Genomic DNA, 18099 nt, shown 5'->3' with positions numbered 1-18099 from the left:
ATATATCCTGCGTCCCTTTCAGCTTTATTTCTTGCTCTTTTCAAAACACTACAATGTGCTTTGGGGGAAAACATTCCCCTGTTTTCCATACAGAAGGAAAAATCACTTGAAACTTCATTTATTTAACATGCCACCTTGTCTGCCAGGACATCACCATCACCTTACCCTTTGTTATCATGAGTTGGTAAAATATATAATTTTCTAGTAGGGTTATCCTTTATGAAATAATAATTTAAACAAAGGTTAACCTTCATTTATTGTGACTGTTTCACTACCCTGTAATCTTTTGAAATAGTTACCTCTCCTGTTTCATCAAATGTTTCCTTAGAGCATGGTCGCTTATGTGGTAATATTTCTTTGCATTTCTGACATCTAACATGATACAGAGTACACAATAGGTGCTCAGCAGTTGTTTATGTCAGATTCTCTTTAAAATTTTATCATTTAACTTAGTTTTCGTTACTCCATAGACTAAAATTTGCTAAGCACTTTCTATTACTGAATATTCAATTAATTATTCAGGGTAATGCTAAGTTAAATGTTAACTGAAGTAAGAACAAGTAAAGTAAGTAAGTAAAAATTTACGGATTAACGTAAATGCGAGTGAAGTCCATACATCACAATGTGTTCCTGACCCACTGCTGCCCATCAGTGACTATTAAGTCAGAATAGTTCCTTCTGAAGAAACTTGCTTACAAACATTCAAGTTACATGTTTCATAATAGGTATTTGGCAAATATTTGTTTACCAGATTAATTAATCAATTCCAACATACATTATACCAGAACAAAGTCTGTGTGCTTGCCACTGGAGTTTTCTACAAGTCCTCAAACGAGTACTCCAGCTCATCTTGGATTCATTCTTTGATTGTCACCAACTTCTGTGTTTTTTTTCAGACAGTTATATTACAATGATAAATGTGGAATGCCAAATGGCGATTCTAGTGTATTTTAAAAAAATCCCTCGTATGTTGTATAAACAGAAATAATAGTTATCTTGAATCCACTATTTAGAGTAAGATTTAAAATTGAAGACATGAAATATATTTAAAATAACAAGACTTTGCTATCACTGAATACAACCTTTGTGCAAAGACACATGATTCCGTTCCTGCTCCTTTCTTACATGTATGCAGTTCCAATATTTTGGTCTTGATTTTCAATAAATTTATACATAGGTTGTCATGTCAAACTCGTGAAGGAGTTTTTCCTTTTACAAAACAATTTACCAGGAATCTTAGCAGTAATTAAGCTTTCTTCTTCTTCCTGTCTGCCTCTCTTGATGCATTAAAACTAATTAAAATCATTATGGAATTCTGGGCAGTAATATATATATATATTTATAATATAATATATTATATATGTTAAAATATATATACAAAGTACACAACAGGTCCTCAGTAATTACTTATGTCAGATTCTATTTAACATTTTATCATTTATGTATATCACATATATATGATATATACATACATATAGTCAGAATGATCAGATATAAATGATATGATTTATGATTAAGAGCATTTTCTACTGCAGATTGATTGCCTTGTGAACAGATTGGAAAGAATAGTTTTGGGTTATACATAAATGGTTATAAATAAATGTTGGAAATGTAAAGAACTGAGGTTTTGGCATTTTCATTCAGGGTAACTGCCTACTGTAATTTGACAGCAAACAGAACTCTGTGCAATTTTTGATATGGATTTGTTGCTGGATTCATTTCTGTTTGTTTTTGGCTACAAAAGCAGATCAATTGATCCAATTCTCATTTCAAAAATTCACCCAGAGAGTATCTTTGATTGCCAACACCAAAATTTACACTCATAAAGCTGCAAATGACTCAATATTTTGATTGCCTTCGTTAAACAAGAGAATCCTTTACAATATTTTTATAAAAATTCTCTTTTCTTTTTTGATTCTAATAATCTATTGATTTTGCTACTTATAAAGAAGTGAAAATAGTTCTCAAAGAAGACTTTTTAAAGAGTTTTTAAGTTGAAGGGTCATTGACATACGAAATCATGTTAGTTCCAGGTGGACAGCATAGTGATTCAACCTTTATATGCATTATGAATAATCACCACCATAAATCTAGCTACTTTAAAATTGCTATTTAATCACTCAGAGGTTTATTTGTTCAAATAAAAAAATGTAAAATATGAACTGTAAGATTTTCAGATATTTCTGTTTTATCTTCTTTAGTGTACATAAAATAATTGGCTGCAAAAAAATGAGAGAGGCCATCAGTGACTTCTGCTTATCTGATTACCTCATCACCTTGCTTTCTACCTTGAAACAATCATATTCAACAGATTAGCTGGTCCAACTCAATCTCTTTTTTTTTCCTAACTCAGTGTCTTAAACAATAGAAGGGAATATGTACTTTTACCCTCAAATTCGCTACTAGTACTAATTCATCTAATAGATGAGGAATTTTATTAATTAAAAATTCATTCCAAATTATAAAAATTTTGGAAATACAGGAACATTCAAGGAAAGGCATACAAATCGCCAATATTCTCATAATCAAGAACCCTAACCTATACTAATATTTGGCATATTTCCTTTTACTCATTTTTCTCTGTTCATATATATAGGTATATATGTATATATATATATAATTTTTAACTTACAAAATCGCTATTACATAGTTTATTGATTTTTGTATCACATTTTAAAGTTAAAACTTATAAAATATTTTACTATGTCCATATATATTATGTATAAACCTCACTTCACAATAAAGCTCTCAATACTCTATAGCATCACTATACCATAGTTTTATTTTGTTCTCCTCTCAGAAAAGGAAATCACCACTTCTGTATATTAATAGTTTTCTGTGTATATGACTCTGAATGAAGTACTTGGTAGAAAAGAAAAATGAACATGTGCAAAATTTGGCCTTCTCAGTAAGAATGACTGTAAGAATGACCTTAGCAGTAAAGAGTAATAGAAGTACTGTTCGGGACTCCCTAAAAACTAAGATTGTACCAAAGGGAGGTGAAATCTTATTTATAAGACATGTATGTTTATATCATAAATCACTTTTTTGGGATATTCATTCATTCTTGAAAAGGGCTCCATGAAGTCATATAAATGTAATGTGTAAGGCCCATTAGTAGGTATTAAATGAGATTAAAACAAATATAAGACAGTTTCTTTCACTTCTTAGATCCTAAAATCTAGTTGGGGAAGCAAGACATGAAACCTTAAAATTTTTAAAGTAGGTCACAATGTAATGATAACTTATCTTGCCTTGGTCCAGAAATGCAAGATTTCAAAAAAATCAAGAGATATGGAGCATGATATATGTTTAGAGACCTACTTAATTGAAGCACAGGGCATTGGAATTCCAGTCCATGGACTACTCTAGCCTCCTCTAGGATTGCCTCAAGTGCACTCCCAAATGACCAATTTACTCTTCCTCTTTACTGCCTTCCTTTCTGATCTAATCATAATTCTATAAAGATAGTGCTCTCCTGTCATTTTCTGTCCTTAAATGTGACCTAATTTGGCATGGTTTTTAGCTACTCTGACCATTGTATTATTAGGCAGAGAAAGCATTTTTCATTTGCAGGGGTAGACATTAGTATCTATTAAGAAATTATCAAAACAGGGATTCGCTTTGTTTTCCATACTCTTCATTCATCCAGTCAACTGATGTTTATTGAATGTGTCCTTAAGATGCTGTGCTCTAAGCTGCCCTTAAGAGTTTCTATTCTCAGAGGGGAAACAAATATTGAACAACTAATTACATAATTATTTATTCATTATTAGTTTATACTAAGCATCACAAAGGAATGTAGAAAGTAGTGCTATGAGAGCATCCATCAGAGGGAAATATCAAGGAGTAAAAGAATGTCTGAAGTACTGTAATTGTTTAGGATTTAATTTTTAATGTTTTTTCATGAAAAGAACATATGTATAATGACTTTGCAGTGGTGACTACTTATTCTTATAATTTAAATATGCATTAGATTAGCTTCAAAATGTGGATTGCAAAGAAATGGGTAATAAACATTGGCTTTTACTGAAAATATAAGTCAGTCAGAGAAAGACAGATATCATATGTTTTCACTCATATGTGGAACTTGAGAAATTTAACAGAAGACTGTGGGGGAAGGGAAGGGGGAAAATAGTTTCAAACAGAGAGGGAGGCAAACTATAAGAGACTCTTAAATACAGAGAACTAACTGAGGGTTGATGGGGGGGGGCGGGAAAGAGGGGAAAATGGATGATGGGTATTGAGGAGGGCACTTGTTGGGATGAGCACTGGGTGTTGTATGTAAGCAATGAATCACAGGAATCTATCCCCAAAGCCAAGAGCACACTGTATATACTGTATGTTAGCTAACTTGACAGTAAATTATATTTAAAAAAAAGGAAATAAAAAGTTTATAATAGTAGTACATTCACATGTTTGAAAAAAATATTTTGGCAAAAAATTAATTTTTAAGACTTTATTTTAAGAAAACAGCTTAACATTTAGTATGTATTGTCCCCATATATTGAAAAATATATTGTCAGGGCGCCTGGGTGGCTCAGTCGGTTAAGCGTCCGACTTCAGCTCAGGTCATGATCTCACGGTCCGTGAGTTCGAGCCCCGCGTCAGGCTCTGTGCTGACAGCTCAGAGCCTGGAGCCTGCTTCAGATTCTGTGTCTCCCTCTCTCTCTGACCCTCCCCCGTTCATGCTCTGTCTCTCTCTGTCTCAAAAATAAATAAACATTAAAAAAAAATTAAAAAAAAGAAAAATATATTGTTAATGTGAAAATAATGGAAGTGTTTTGAATTATATAATTGTCTCCCCTTCAGAAATAATTGATTTCAAGTGTCACGAAAACTTTTCAGGTCTCAATGAGCTACATGTTTTTCTCCTTTTTATTTATAATATATATGGACAACAAATCTTCCTTAAAAATACATTTAAAAATTTTACATGTAATAAGTAACTTAAAAATGTGTCTCATAAATTAAAAAGTCCATTCTATATTAAGGAGGAAGGAACCAGGTGATATGGACAAAATAGCAAATAGTTTTTTAGTTATTTTATTAAGAACACTTTAGAAATATAATTTCATTCTATTCTCACAATAAATTATTATTTCTTTTTTATCTAGGAAGTTTTTAAAAGAATTTTTAATTTTTGTTTTACAGTAGAAGACTTTTAGGCTGGGAGTTAAAAAAGACTTTAAGCGTAATCACAGAGCTATTTAATGGTTGGTGCCATGAAAATCCAAAGAAATAGTTTTATGGTATAGTTCCAAAGCACATTGCTTTTAACAACTACAGTTAAATCTTGTTCACTTAAATATTATTCACAGAACATTCTTAACGTCCCAATGTAAAATCTAGTTTTAATGATAATGGTATTCAATTTTGGTAATTTAATATGCATAATTTAAGCATTCATTACTTGAAAGTTACTTATGCTATTATCTTTATATTTCTCAGCAATTGGTTTGGATTCCTGTCCTGAACCGCAGACTCCCAGCAGTGGAATGAAAATTGGAGACAGATATATGGTTGGTGATGTTGTGTCCTTTCAGTGTGATCAAGGATATTCTCTTCAGGTAAGGTGATTTTTAAATTATAGTTTTGATATGCATTGCTTTTTCAGAATATTTTAATAGAACAATGATTGATAATCCACAAGTTTCAAAAAATATTGATTTCAGACCAAGTAGCATACCAAGTCAAAGGTATTAAATTTGTTCATAAAACTTATTCATGAGAGAAATTACTGGAATGGATTAAATGGTTTTTTTTAAGTTTATTTATTTTGAGAAAGAGAGAGAGAGAGCAGGGGAGGGTCAGAGAGAGGGGGAGAAAGTATCCCAAGCAGGCTCTGCACTGACAGTGCGGTGCCTGATGTGAGGCTCAAACCCACGAATCGTGAGATCACGACCTGAGCCCAAATCGAGTCTGCAAAACCAGCTGAGCCACCCAAGAGCTCCTGGACTAAATAGGTTTTATTTGCAAGGGACCAAAACTTAAATTTGAATCAAAATTAATATTTACTTCACACTTTTCTTTCTATTCCCATAGGATGTAACAACTGAACTCCTGCATCTTTTAGAATCTTTTAGATTTGAAAATAAAAACAAAGTGCTACTTAAAGCATTAAATGAAACTTCCATGTAAATAAATTCCCCAAATTAGTGAAAATCGACTACAAATACATTTTAGAGGGTCTCAAATTTATGGTTGCATAAAAATCTCTCTAAAGACCTACTAAAAAATTGAGAAAAAATATGAGGCAAAAACTATTTCATATGTTAAGTAAATAAACTCCTTAGAGGAAGCAAAGTTAAAAATTAATAATTTAGAGTCTTTAAAGTTGTATTACAAATTATTAGTCTCAGAAGAACAATCAGATCTTTCTGGACTTTATATTTTAATTTAAAATTTATATACCTTAATTGACTTGTTTTAATATTTTTATTAAATGTTTTTAAATTATGCTTTAACCTATCTCACCTTGAATATTATAACAATTTATTATAAACAGTAACATATGTGGTCATTTCATTCAATCTTTTAAACAATTTTTTACCATAATTTTTTTTAAAGAAAATTCCAGTAAAATTTGAAAATATAAGAAATGAAAATATATATCTAAGCTTGTTTTTATGATACTAAGTTTGCTATGTTTAATTCAGTCTTTTTAAAGTGAGTACTGAACTGTACTGTCTTGTTTATATAGGGTCATTCTCATATTACATGTATGCCTGGACCTGTAAGAAGATGGAATTATCCAATCCCAATTTGTTTGGGTAAGTTGAGGAATTGTAACTCATTTATAAGCTTTATCAAATTTTAAAGACACACCCTGTATATAACGTTCTTCAAACATATAGTTTGCCTTTTGTCAAGTTTTATGGAAATTATATTTTGAGCTAAACATTTCATGTCTTTTAAAATTTATTTTACATGTTTAGAATTTTTAACTCAAACTTCAATATCAATGGATGACTTCAGAAATTGAGAAAAGTTACTAGATTGTTCGATCCTTAGAACTTTTTCTCAGTACGCTGTGATAGAAATACCCATAGATCAGGAAAGTAAGTAAATATTCATTGCTTGCTATTAAGCCGGAAACAAGAAGGAATCTGGAGTGTACCAAGGGAGCATGACAGTCCTTGAGATGTCTTCAGTAGTGACAGGTGATTTAGATATGGAATATATCAAAATGGCACTTGGATCTTAGAAAGAATGGACCCAATTTGTGCCCTAACTTACTGCTGCTTCCAGTCATTTCTGTCCACTTTTTCATGTTTTTTTCTCTTCCTCATTTCTAGTATCTGTATGCAACCATTAATATCCTGGGCTCTACAGAGTATCTGAGAAAGACATATGAGGTGTGATCCCTATCTTTAAATCATTTATATACCATTTAGAGTGGTAGAAATAAAAGACATGAAATAAAAGAGTAATTTAGTTCTACCATTGACTACATGATGGAATTTCAGGAAGATGAGATGATGTTGACCCAAGTCATTGGGAAACGTAGTCAGCCCATAAAACTTAAACAGAGTTTTAGATGGTAAGTGTAATTAAGATAAATATATGTCGAAGATAGCCTTTTTTTGAGTAGGAAAACGGGCAAAAACAAAAGAATTGGTGTGACTTCTATGACTTCCCTGTGTATTGTATTAGTTTGCTTGGGCTGCCTTAACAGAATACCACGGACTGGTTGGGTTAGGCAACAAAAATGTATTTGCTCTCAGTTCTAGAAGCTAGAAATCCAAAAGCAAGGTGCTGGCAAGGTTGTTTTCTCCTGAGGCCTCTCTCCTCGGCTGGTAAATGACCATATTCTCCCTGCATCTTCACATGGTGTCTTTTCTCTTTTTTTTTTTTCGTTTGTTTCCTTTTTTGTTTTAAAGTTTATTTTTTTATTTATTTTGAGAGAGAGAAAGAGCAGGAAAGAGAGAGAGGGAGAGAGAGAATCCCAAGCAGGCTCTTCACTGTCAGCGCAGAGCCTGATGTGGGGCTTGAACTCATGAACCATAAGATCAAGACCTGAGCCGAAACCAAGTAGAATGCTTAACCAACTGAGCCCCCCAGGTGTCCCTCTAGTGTCTTATAAGAATGGTAGTACTATCAGATTAGGGCTCCACCCTTATAATTTCATATAACCTCGATTACCTCCTTAGAAGCCTGAATTCTAATATAGTCAGATAATGTGTGAAGGCTTTAACATATGAATATAGGGCAAAGACAAGTCAATCTATGCCTATGTACCAGGTGTACTATTTCTGTTGAGACTACTGGAAAATATGTCTAGAAGCAAGGATGGTCTTAATTACCCAAAGATATTGAAAGCATTTAGATTTTATTTTATTTTATTATTATTATTTTTTGATGTTTGTTTCTTTTTGAGAGAGAGACAGAGTGTGAGTGGGGAAGTGGCAGAGAGAGAACGAGACACAGAATCCGAAGCAGGCTCCAGGCTCTGAGCTGTCAGCACAGAGCCCCACTTGGGGCTCAAAGTCATGAACCGCGAGATCATGACCTGAGCTGAAGTCGGACATTTACCAACTGAGCCACCCAGGGACCCCAAAAGCATTTAGATTTTAGATTGGATGATGTTTTTTAGAAGATATATCTCTTTAGATATCAAATAATTTACAAGTCAATTATAATGTCAATTTTATAATTTCAATTATAAGATTATATGTATATAATGCCTATTGTAAAAATTTAAATATATAATGCAAATTATGTGTATGTGTTATGTGTGTGGGATGTGTGTGTGTATGTATCCAATAAAGTATAAAAAATTGGGAATACAAAAAGGTACAGACAACAAAATAAATGGCATATATATTTTGCTGATATGAAAACAGAGTTTAGACCTGTTCATTACTATATCCCCAGTGTCTAGAACACTAATTAATAAATATTGCTTAAGGAATGATTAAAATAAAGTTTTAGCATGCTACAGTATATGTGTGTGTGTGTGTGTGTGTGTGTGTGTGTGTGTGTATATATATATGAAGAGAAAGAGAGAGAGGTAGAGATACACACACTTTATATATTTTATATATAATATATACTCTTCCTTGACATTAAGTTAGAATAAGTTTCCATACCATAGCATGTTTTCAAAAATTTGATATTAAAAATTTTTTTTTACATTTATTTATTTTTGAGAGATAAAGTGAGACAGAGCATAAGTGGGGGGTGGGGGCAGAGAGAGAAAGAGACACAGAATCTGAAGCAGGCTCCAAGCTCTGAGCAAGCATTCAGCACGGAGCTTGATGTGGGGCTCGAACCCACAATCCGTGAGATCATGTATCCAACTGAGCCACCTAGACTCCCCACAAAAATTTGATATTTAAAATAGCTTCATGGCACACAACATAGTCTAATTTGTGTGGTTATTTTCTCTTCATAGAGTTTAGGTTTTTGTCTTTCTTTTTTTTTTTTCAATATAAGAAATTTATTGTCAAATTGGTTTCCATACAATACCCAGTGCTCATCCCAAAAGGTGCCCTCCTCAATACCCATCACCCACCCTTCCCTCCCTCCCACCCCCCAAAAACCCTCAGATTGTTCTCAGTTTTTAAGAGTTTCTTAGGGTTTGGCTCCCTCCCTCTCTAACTTTTTTTTTCCTTCCCCTCCCCCATGGGTTTCTGTTAAGTTACTCAGGATCCACATAAGAGTGAAACCATATGGTATCTGTCTTTCTCTGTATGGCTTATTTCACTTAGCATCACACTCTCCAGTTCCATCCACGTTGCTACAGAGGGCCATATTTCATTCTTTTTCATTGCCATGTAGTACTCCATTGTGTATATAAACCACAATTTCTTTATCCATTCATCAGTTGATGGACATTTAGGCTCTTTCCATAATTTGGCTATTGTTGAGAGTGCTGCTATAAACATTGGGGTACAAGTGCCCCTATGCATCAGTACTCCTGTATCCCTTGGGTAAATTCCTAGCAGTGCTATTGCTGGGTCATAGGGTAGGTCTATTTTTAATTTTCTGAGGAACCTCCACACTGCTTTCCAGAGTGGCTGCCCCAATTTGCATTCCCACCAACAGTGCAAGAGGGTTCCCGTTTCTCCACATCCTCACCAGCATCTATAGTCTCCTGATTTGTTCATTTTGGCCACTCTGACTGGCGTGAGGTGATATCTGAGTGTGGTGTTGATTTGTATTTCCCTGATGAGGAGTGACGTTGAGCATCTTTTCATGTGCCTGTTGGCCATCCGGATGTCTTCTTTAGAGAAGTGTCTATTCATGTTTTCTGCCCATTTCTTCACTGGGTTATTTGTTTTTCGGGTGTGGAGTTTGGTGAGCTCTTTATAGATTTTGGATCCTAGCCCTTTGTCCGATATGTCATTTGCAAATATCTTTTCCCATTCCATTGGTTGCCTTTTAGTTTTGTTGGTTGTTTCCTTTGCTGTGCAGAAGCTTTTTATCTTCATAAGGTCCCAGTAGTTCATTTTTGCTTTTAATTCCCTTGCCTTTGGGGATGTGTCGAGTAAGAGATTGCTACGGCTGAGGTCAGAGAGGTCTTTTCCTGCTTTCTCCTCTAGGGTTTTGTTGGTTTCCTGTCTCACATTCTGGTCCTTTATCCATTTTGAGTTTATTTTTGTGAATGGTGTGAGAAAGTGGTCTAGTTTCAATCTGCTGCATGTTGCTGTCCAGTTCTCCCAGCACCATTTGTTAAAGAGACTGTCTTTTTTCCATTGGATATTCTTTCCTGCTTTGTCAAAGATTAGTTGGCCATACGTTTGTGGGTCTAGTTCTGGGGTTTCTATTCTATTCCATTGGTCTTTGTGTCTGTTTTTATGCCAATACCATGCTGTCTTGATGATGACAGCTTTGTAGTAGAGGCTAAAGTCTGGGATTGTGATGCCTCCTGCTTTGGTCTTCTTCAAAATTACTTTGGCTATTCGGGGCCTTTTGTGGTTCCATATGAATTTTAGGATTACTTGTTCTAGTTTCGAGAGGAATGCTGGTGCAATTTTGATTGGGATTGCATTGAATGTGTAGATAGCTTTGGGTAGTATTGACATTTTGACAATATTTATTCTTCCAATCCATGAGCAGGGAATGTCTTTCCATTTCTTTATATCTTCTTCAATTTCCTTCATAAGCTTTCTATAGTTTTCAGCATACAGGTCTTTTACATCTTTGGTTAGATTTATTCCTAGGTATTTGATGCTTCTTGGTGCAATTGTGAATGGGATCAGTTTCTTTATTTGTCTTTCTGTTGCTTCATTGTTAGTGTATAAGAATGCAACTGATTTCTGTACATTGATTTTGTATCCTGCAACTTTGCTGAATTCATGTATCAGTTCTAGCAGACTTTTGGTGGAGTCTGTCAGATTTTCCATGTATAGTATCATGTCATCTGCAAAAAGTGAAAGCTTGACTTCATCTTTGCCAATTTTGATGCCTTTGATTTACTTTTGTTGTCTGATTGCTGATGCTAGAACTTCCAACACTATGTTAAACAACAGCGGTGAGAGTGGGCATCCCTGTCGTGTTCCTGATCTCAGGGAAAAAGCTCTCAGTTTTTCCCCATTGAGGATGATGTTAGCTGTGGGCTTTTCATAAATGGCTTTAATGATGTTTAAGTATGTTCCTTCTATCCCGACTTTCTCAAGGGTTTTTACTAAGAAAGGGTGCTGGATTTTGTCAAAGGCCTTTTCTGCATCGATTGACAGGATCATATGGTTCTTATCTTTTCTTTTATTAGTGTGATGTATCACGTTGATTCATTTGCGAATGTTGAACCAGCCCTGCATCCCAGGAATGAATCCCACTTGATCATGGTGAATAATTCTTTTTATATGCTGTTGAATTCGATTTGCTAGTATCTTATTGAGAATTTTTGCATCCATATTCATCAGGGATATTGGCCTGTAGTTCTCTTTTTTTTACTGGGTCTCTGTCTGGTTTAGGAATCAAAGTAATACTGGCTTCATAGAATGAGTCTGGAAGTTTTCCTTCCCTTTCTATTTCTTGGAATAGCTTGAGAAGGATAGGTATTCTCTCTGCTTTAAACGTCTGGTAGAACTCCCCTGGGAGGCCATCTGGTCCTGGACTCTTATTTGTTGGGAGATTTTTGATAACTGATTCAATTTCTTCGCTGGTTATGGGTCTGTTCAAGCTTTCTATTTCCTCCTGATTGAGTTTTGGAAGCGTGTGGGTGTTTAGGAATTTGTCCATTTCTTCCAGGTTGTCCAATTTGTTGGCATATAATTTTTCATAGTATTCCCTGATAATTGTTTGTATCTCTGAGGGATTGGTTGTAATAATTCCATTTTAATTCATGATTTTATCTATTTGGGTCATCTCCCTTTTCTTTTTGAGAAGCCTGGCTAGAGGTTTATCAATTTTGTTTATTTTTTCAGAAAACCAACTCTTGGTTTCGTTGATCTGCTGTACAGTTTTTTTAGATTCTATATTGTTTATTTCTGCTCTGATCTTTATTATTTCTCTTCTTCTGCTGGGTTTAGGCTGCCTTTGCTGTTCTGCTTCAATTTCCTTTAGGTGTGCTGTTAGATTCTGTATTTGGGATTTTTCTTGTTCTTGAGATAGGCCTGGATTGCAATGTATTTTCCTCTCAGGACTGCCTTCACTGCATCCCAAAGCATTTGGATTGTTGTATTTTCATTTTTGTTTATTTCCATATATATTTTTAATTTCTTCTCTAATTGCCTGGTTGACCCATTCATTCTTTAGTAGGGTGTTCTTTAACCACCATGCTTTTGGAGGTTTTCCAGACTTTTTCCTGTGGTTGATTTCAAGCTTCATAGCATTGTGGTCTGAAAGTATGCATGGTATAATTTCAATTCTTGTATAGTTATGAAGGGCTGTTTTGTGACCCAGTATATGATCTATCTTGGAGAATGTTCCATGTGCACTCGAGAAGAAAGTATATTCTGTTGCTTTGGGATGCAGAGTTCTAAATATATCTGTCAAGTCCGTCTGATCCAATGTCTCATTCCGGGCCCTTGTTTCTTTATTGACTGTGTGTCTAGATGATCTATCCATTTCTGTAAGTGGGATGTTAAAGTCCCCTGCAATTTCCACATTCTTATCAATAAGGTTGCTTATGTTTGTGAGTAATTTTTTTATATATTTGGGGGCTCCGGTGTTCAGCACATAGACATTTATAACTGTTAACTCTTCCTGATGGATAGACCCTGTAACTATTATATAATGTCCTTCTTCATCTCTTGTTACAGCCTTTAATTTAAAGTCTAGTTTGTCTGATATAAGTATGGCTACTCCAGCTTTCTTTTGGCTTCCAGTAGCATGATAAATAGTTCTCCATTCCCTCTCTCTCAATCTGAAGGTGTCCTCAGGTCTAAAATGAGTCTCTTGTAGACAGCAAATAGATGGGTCTTGTTTTTTTATCCATTCTGATACCCTATGTCTTTTGGTTGGCGCATTTAATCCATTTACATTCAGTGTTATTATAGAAAGAAATGGGTTTAGAGTCATTGCGATGTCTGTATGTTTTATGCTTGTAGCAATGTCTCTGGTACTTTGTCTCACAGGATCCCTCTTAGGATCTCTTGTAGGGCTGGTTTAGTGGTGACAAATTCCTTCAGTTTTTGTTTGTTTGGGAAGACCTTTATCTCTCCTTCTATTCTAAATGACAGACTTGCTGGATAAAGGATTCTCGGCTGCATATTTTTTCTGTTTAACACATTGAAGATCTCCTGCCAATCCTTTCTGGCCTGCCAAGTTTCAAAAGAGAGATCAGTCCCGAATCTTATAGGTCTCCCTTTATATGTTAGGGCACGTTTATCCCTTGGTGCTTTCAGAATTTTCTCTTTATCCTTGTATTTTGCCAGTTTCACTATGATATGTCGTGCAGAAGATCGATTCAAGTTGCATCTGAAGGGAGTTCTCTGTGCCTCTTGGATTTCAATGCCTTTTCCTTCCCCAGTTCAGGGAAGTTCTCAGCTATTATTTCTTCAAGTACACCTTCAGCACCTTTCCCTCTCTCTTCCTCCACTGGGATACCAATTATGTGTATATTATTTCTTTTTAGTGTATCACTTAGTTCTCTAATTTACCCCTCATACTCCTGGATTTTTTTATCTCTCTTTTTCTCAGCTTCCTCTTTTTCCATAATTTTATCTTCTAGTTCACCTATTCTCTCCTCTGCCTCTTCAATCCAAGCCGTGGTCGTTTCCATTTTATTTTGCATCTCGTTTAAAGTGTTTTTCAGCTCCTCCTGACTATTCCTTATTCCTTTGATCTCTGTAGCAAGAGATTCTCTTGTGTCCTCTATACTGTTTTCAAGCCCAGCGGTTAATTTTATGACTATTATTCTAAATTCACTTTCTGTTATATTATTTAAATCCTTTTTGATCAGTTCATTAGCTGTTGTTATTTCCTGGAGATTCTTTTGAGGGGAATTCTTCCGTTTGGTCATTTTGGATAGTCCCTGGAATGGTGCGGACCTGCAGGTCACTTCCCCTGTGCTGTGGTGTATAACTGGAGTTGGTGGGCGGGGCCGCAGTCAGACCTGATGTCTGCCCCCAGCCCACCTCTGGGGCCACATTCAGACTGGTGTGTGCCTTCTCTTCCCCTCTCCTAGGGGCGGGATTCACTGTGGGGTGGGGTGGCCCGTGTGGGCTACTTGCACACTGCGAGGCTTGTGGTGCTGGGGATCTGGTGTATTAGCTGGGGTGGGTAGGCAAGGTGCATGGGGGCAGGAGGGGCAGGCTTAGCTCGCTTCTCCTTAGGTGATCCACTGCAGGAGGGGCCCTGTGGCAGCAGAAGGGAGTCAGACCCGCTGCTGGAGGGTTGGCTCTGCAGAAGCACAGCGTTGGGTGTTTGTGCAGAGCAAGCAAGTTCCCTGGCAGGAACTGGTTCCCTTTGGGATTTTGGCTGGGGGATGGGCGAGGGAGATGGCGCTGGCGAGCGCCTTTGTTCCCTGCCAAACTGAGCTCTGTCCTCTGGGGGCTCAGCAACTCTCCCTCCCTTTGTCCTCCAGCCTTCCCGCTTTCCGAGCAGAGCTGTTCACTTATGACCTCCCAGATGCTAAGTCCTGCTTGCTGTCGGAACACACTCCATCCGGCCCCTCTGCTTTTGCCAGCCAGACTCGGGGGCTCTGCTTGGCAGGCAGGCTGCTTCTCTGCCCCAGCTCCCTCCTGCCAGTCCATGCCGCGCGCACTGCCTAGCCACCCTTCCTACCCTCTTCAGTGGACCTCTCGTCTGCGCTTGGCTCTGGAGACTCCGACTCCATTCTGCTAATCTTCTGGCGGTTTTCTGGGTTATTTAGGCAGGTGTGGGTGGAATCTAAGTGATCAGCAGGACGTACGGTGAGCCCAGCGTCCTCCTACGCTGCCATCTTCCCAGTTCCCCAGGTTTTTGTCATTCAATATACATTTGTAAGTCTTTTAGCATTCCTTCATGCATTCTCTAATTGTTTACTTAGAATTTTACCTAAGTAGATTATTTATGTCATTGCATATAACTATTTAAAGCTTGGATAATTTATGCCACATTGCTTTCAGAAGTTTGCATCAATTTAAATACCATCTCAGTATTATATGACAATTTTTATCCTTCTGTATTATTAGCACCAATTATTACTCTTACCAATTTACTAATTTTTTAGGTAAAGTATTGCATTTTGATTAAATCTACATTTTCATTGTATACTGTTATCAAGAGAAGTATTAGATGGAAGTGATAACTTAATAAAATTTAACTAGGGAGTTTAAATTTCACCAAATAGGAAAAAAATGATATGAAACTGTACGAAATACTCACTAGATTTTGATGCCCATATATCAATGTTCACATTTCAGTTAATATACAATAGCTATGTATGCTCAGCATATTATTCTTTGAGCTTCTGTTTGCTCACCTGCTAAATGGGACAATAAGGTCCACATCATATGGCTATTGTAAGAATTAAATGAAAGAAAGAATGTGTTTAAAGTATTTAGCACTGAACCTAGAACACACAGGCATTCAGAGTGGTAGCTATTATCATGAAAAATAGCCAGTAACTGAAGCATCTAATAATGGGGAAGAAATTAAAAAAAAAAAAAAGGAAGTGATCATTATAATGGAATATTTAATGACATGACCAAAGTTTACAATATATAGTTAAGTGTAAAAAGGCTTAAAGCAATTCACTGTAGGAGCCTATTTTCATTGTATACACACACACATGTATAAACAAACATACATATATATTTTTCTGCAGAAGAAAAAATATAAAGATAAATAAGTTATCTAGGGGTAGTAAAGTTAGAGGGCATTTTTATTTCCTTTTCTACTCACTTGTTTGTATCCTATAGATTTTAGACAATAAGCTTGTACTGTATTTGATAGACAAAGTATTTGAAGTGACATCATGGCCACATCATAAGGATAAACAGAAGGCAGGAGGCTGATTCAGAAATGTCCTACAGCTCCAGTCATCATGGAATAAGGTTACAGCCTTGTGAACTGGAAAATAAACAATCTGCCAGATATTCTGATGGATGGAAGGAAAAATCACTTGAGATTTTTAGGTGATAGAGGCAAATCAGAAAGAAGAATCAAAGATGTTCTTATCTGAGACGACTATGGTAGTGTTCATCTTGTAGGCTATAGTTGTATCTTTAACTAAAAGAGTGAAATGGGGCCCAGTAGAGTCTACTACAGAGGCACTAGGAGGACACAAAGAATTGTCATTAGAGACGTACATGTGTGGAGATTGCAGAGACACTGAATGAGTACGCATGAATGTGGAGCTGAAGGAAGATGCATTTTTTGGATTCTTCTTCATGTCTTTCATGATGTGCCATTCTTTCTTTCTCCTTCATGAGTTCTTTGCTCTTCATTTCCTTTCCTTTTTTTCTCCTCTGATTTTGGGATTTAAACTCTAGAGAGGTGAGTAACAAAGAGGTTGGGATTTTCAGGTCATATCTAAAGAGACAGAAAGTAGCAGAATCGAAGGGGCAATGAGCAGCTGAAAGATGAGATGTTGAAGGCAATAAAGCAAGAGAGCATCCTTGTACTCTTTTACCCAAAGTTCACAATAAAGCAACACAAACCTATAATGCACTCTTGCCAAAACTAATATATATATATATATATAGAAAGAAGCAAACATATATATATATATATATATATATATATATATATATATATATGTTTGCTTCTTTTTTAAACGTTTATTTATTTATTTTTGAGAGAGCATGAACGGGGGAGGGACAGAGAGAGGGGGAGACAGAGACTCCCAAGGAGGCTCCCGGCCATCAGTGCAGAGCCTGACTGACACAGGGCTTGAACTCATGAACCATGAGGTCGTGAGCTGAGCTGAAATCAAGAGTCAGATTCTTATTGACTGAGTGTCCCAGGTGCCCCTTAAAAATATATTGGAATGGCCAAAATATTTTCTCTACCACTCATTAATCATCAGACTGTGATAAATATATATGAACAGTCACACTTTAGAAAAAGGAATTTTGGAACATTAATTGTCTCTATAAGTTGAAAAATTGCTCTGGTTTAAGGATGGATTAGTGGAGATTTCAGAAAGATAAGAAAGTGTGCAAGTGTCTCTTTAGAGCTTAAAGGTAATCACAGTTTGAAAGAAAGGTTTATATGAAGATTGCTATATATTATATATTATACATATGACTCCCTGGTAAAATCTATTTGATAAAATTCATTCAGTTCACATAAAGATAGCTGTCAAAGAGTTACTGATATACAAAACACGAGTCAAATTTTTACTGAATTTGCTTTTATGATATATAATCTGAAGTTTGAGTATCTTTTGTTTCCTAACAATGAATAAATGAATGAAATCGCAGGTAAGTGTTCTATACAGGTAACTTTAAAACTTGGTGCACAGTCATGAAATTTGATTTTTCATTTCACAATTAACAAATGTATTTTAGTCCTTATATGATCAAATAATAAAAAGGTACTTTTAGAGGAAAGAATTAGCTTCTAAAATGCAATGACTCTTTCAATACATGTTAAATAGTTCTATTTAATCACGAACTTGAGTAAGTATCTGTTCTTGTATCTTTTCCTTATTAATAGCAAATCAATATAATAGGGGTCTGAAACAAGCATGTTTATAAACTATGCCTAAATTCTCAAACC

At 35.6% G+C, this 18099-nt stretch overlaps 1 protein-coding gene across 1 annotated transcript in view; it reads left to right on the top strand.

Moving 5' to 3' along the window:
* CSMD3 (CUB and Sushi multiple domains 3) overlaps positions 1-18099 on the top strand; it is a 1274540-nt gene that overhangs the window by 1132940 nt on the left and 123501 nt on the right. Inside the window, exons 39-40 of the mRNA XM_043601622.1 lie at positions 5452-5570; positions 6704-6773. Of these exons, the coding sequence (XP_043457557.1) occupies positions 5452-5570; positions 6704-6773 (189 nt within the window). The remainder of the gene's footprint in view (positions 1-5451; positions 5571-6703; positions 6774-18099) is intronic.

The sequence above is a fragment of the Prionailurus bengalensis genome, chromosome F2, assembly GCF_016509475.1.
Source record: "Prionailurus bengalensis isolate Pbe53 chromosome F2, Fcat_Pben_1.1_paternal_pri, whole genome shotgun sequence".
In the NCBI taxonomy this organism is placed as follows: domain Eukaryota; kingdom Metazoa; phylum Chordata; class Mammalia; order Carnivora; family Felidae; genus Prionailurus; species Prionailurus bengalensis.
The sequence above is the reverse complement of the archived record's forward strand: the minus strand, read 5'-3'. Positions and strand labels throughout refer to the sequence as shown.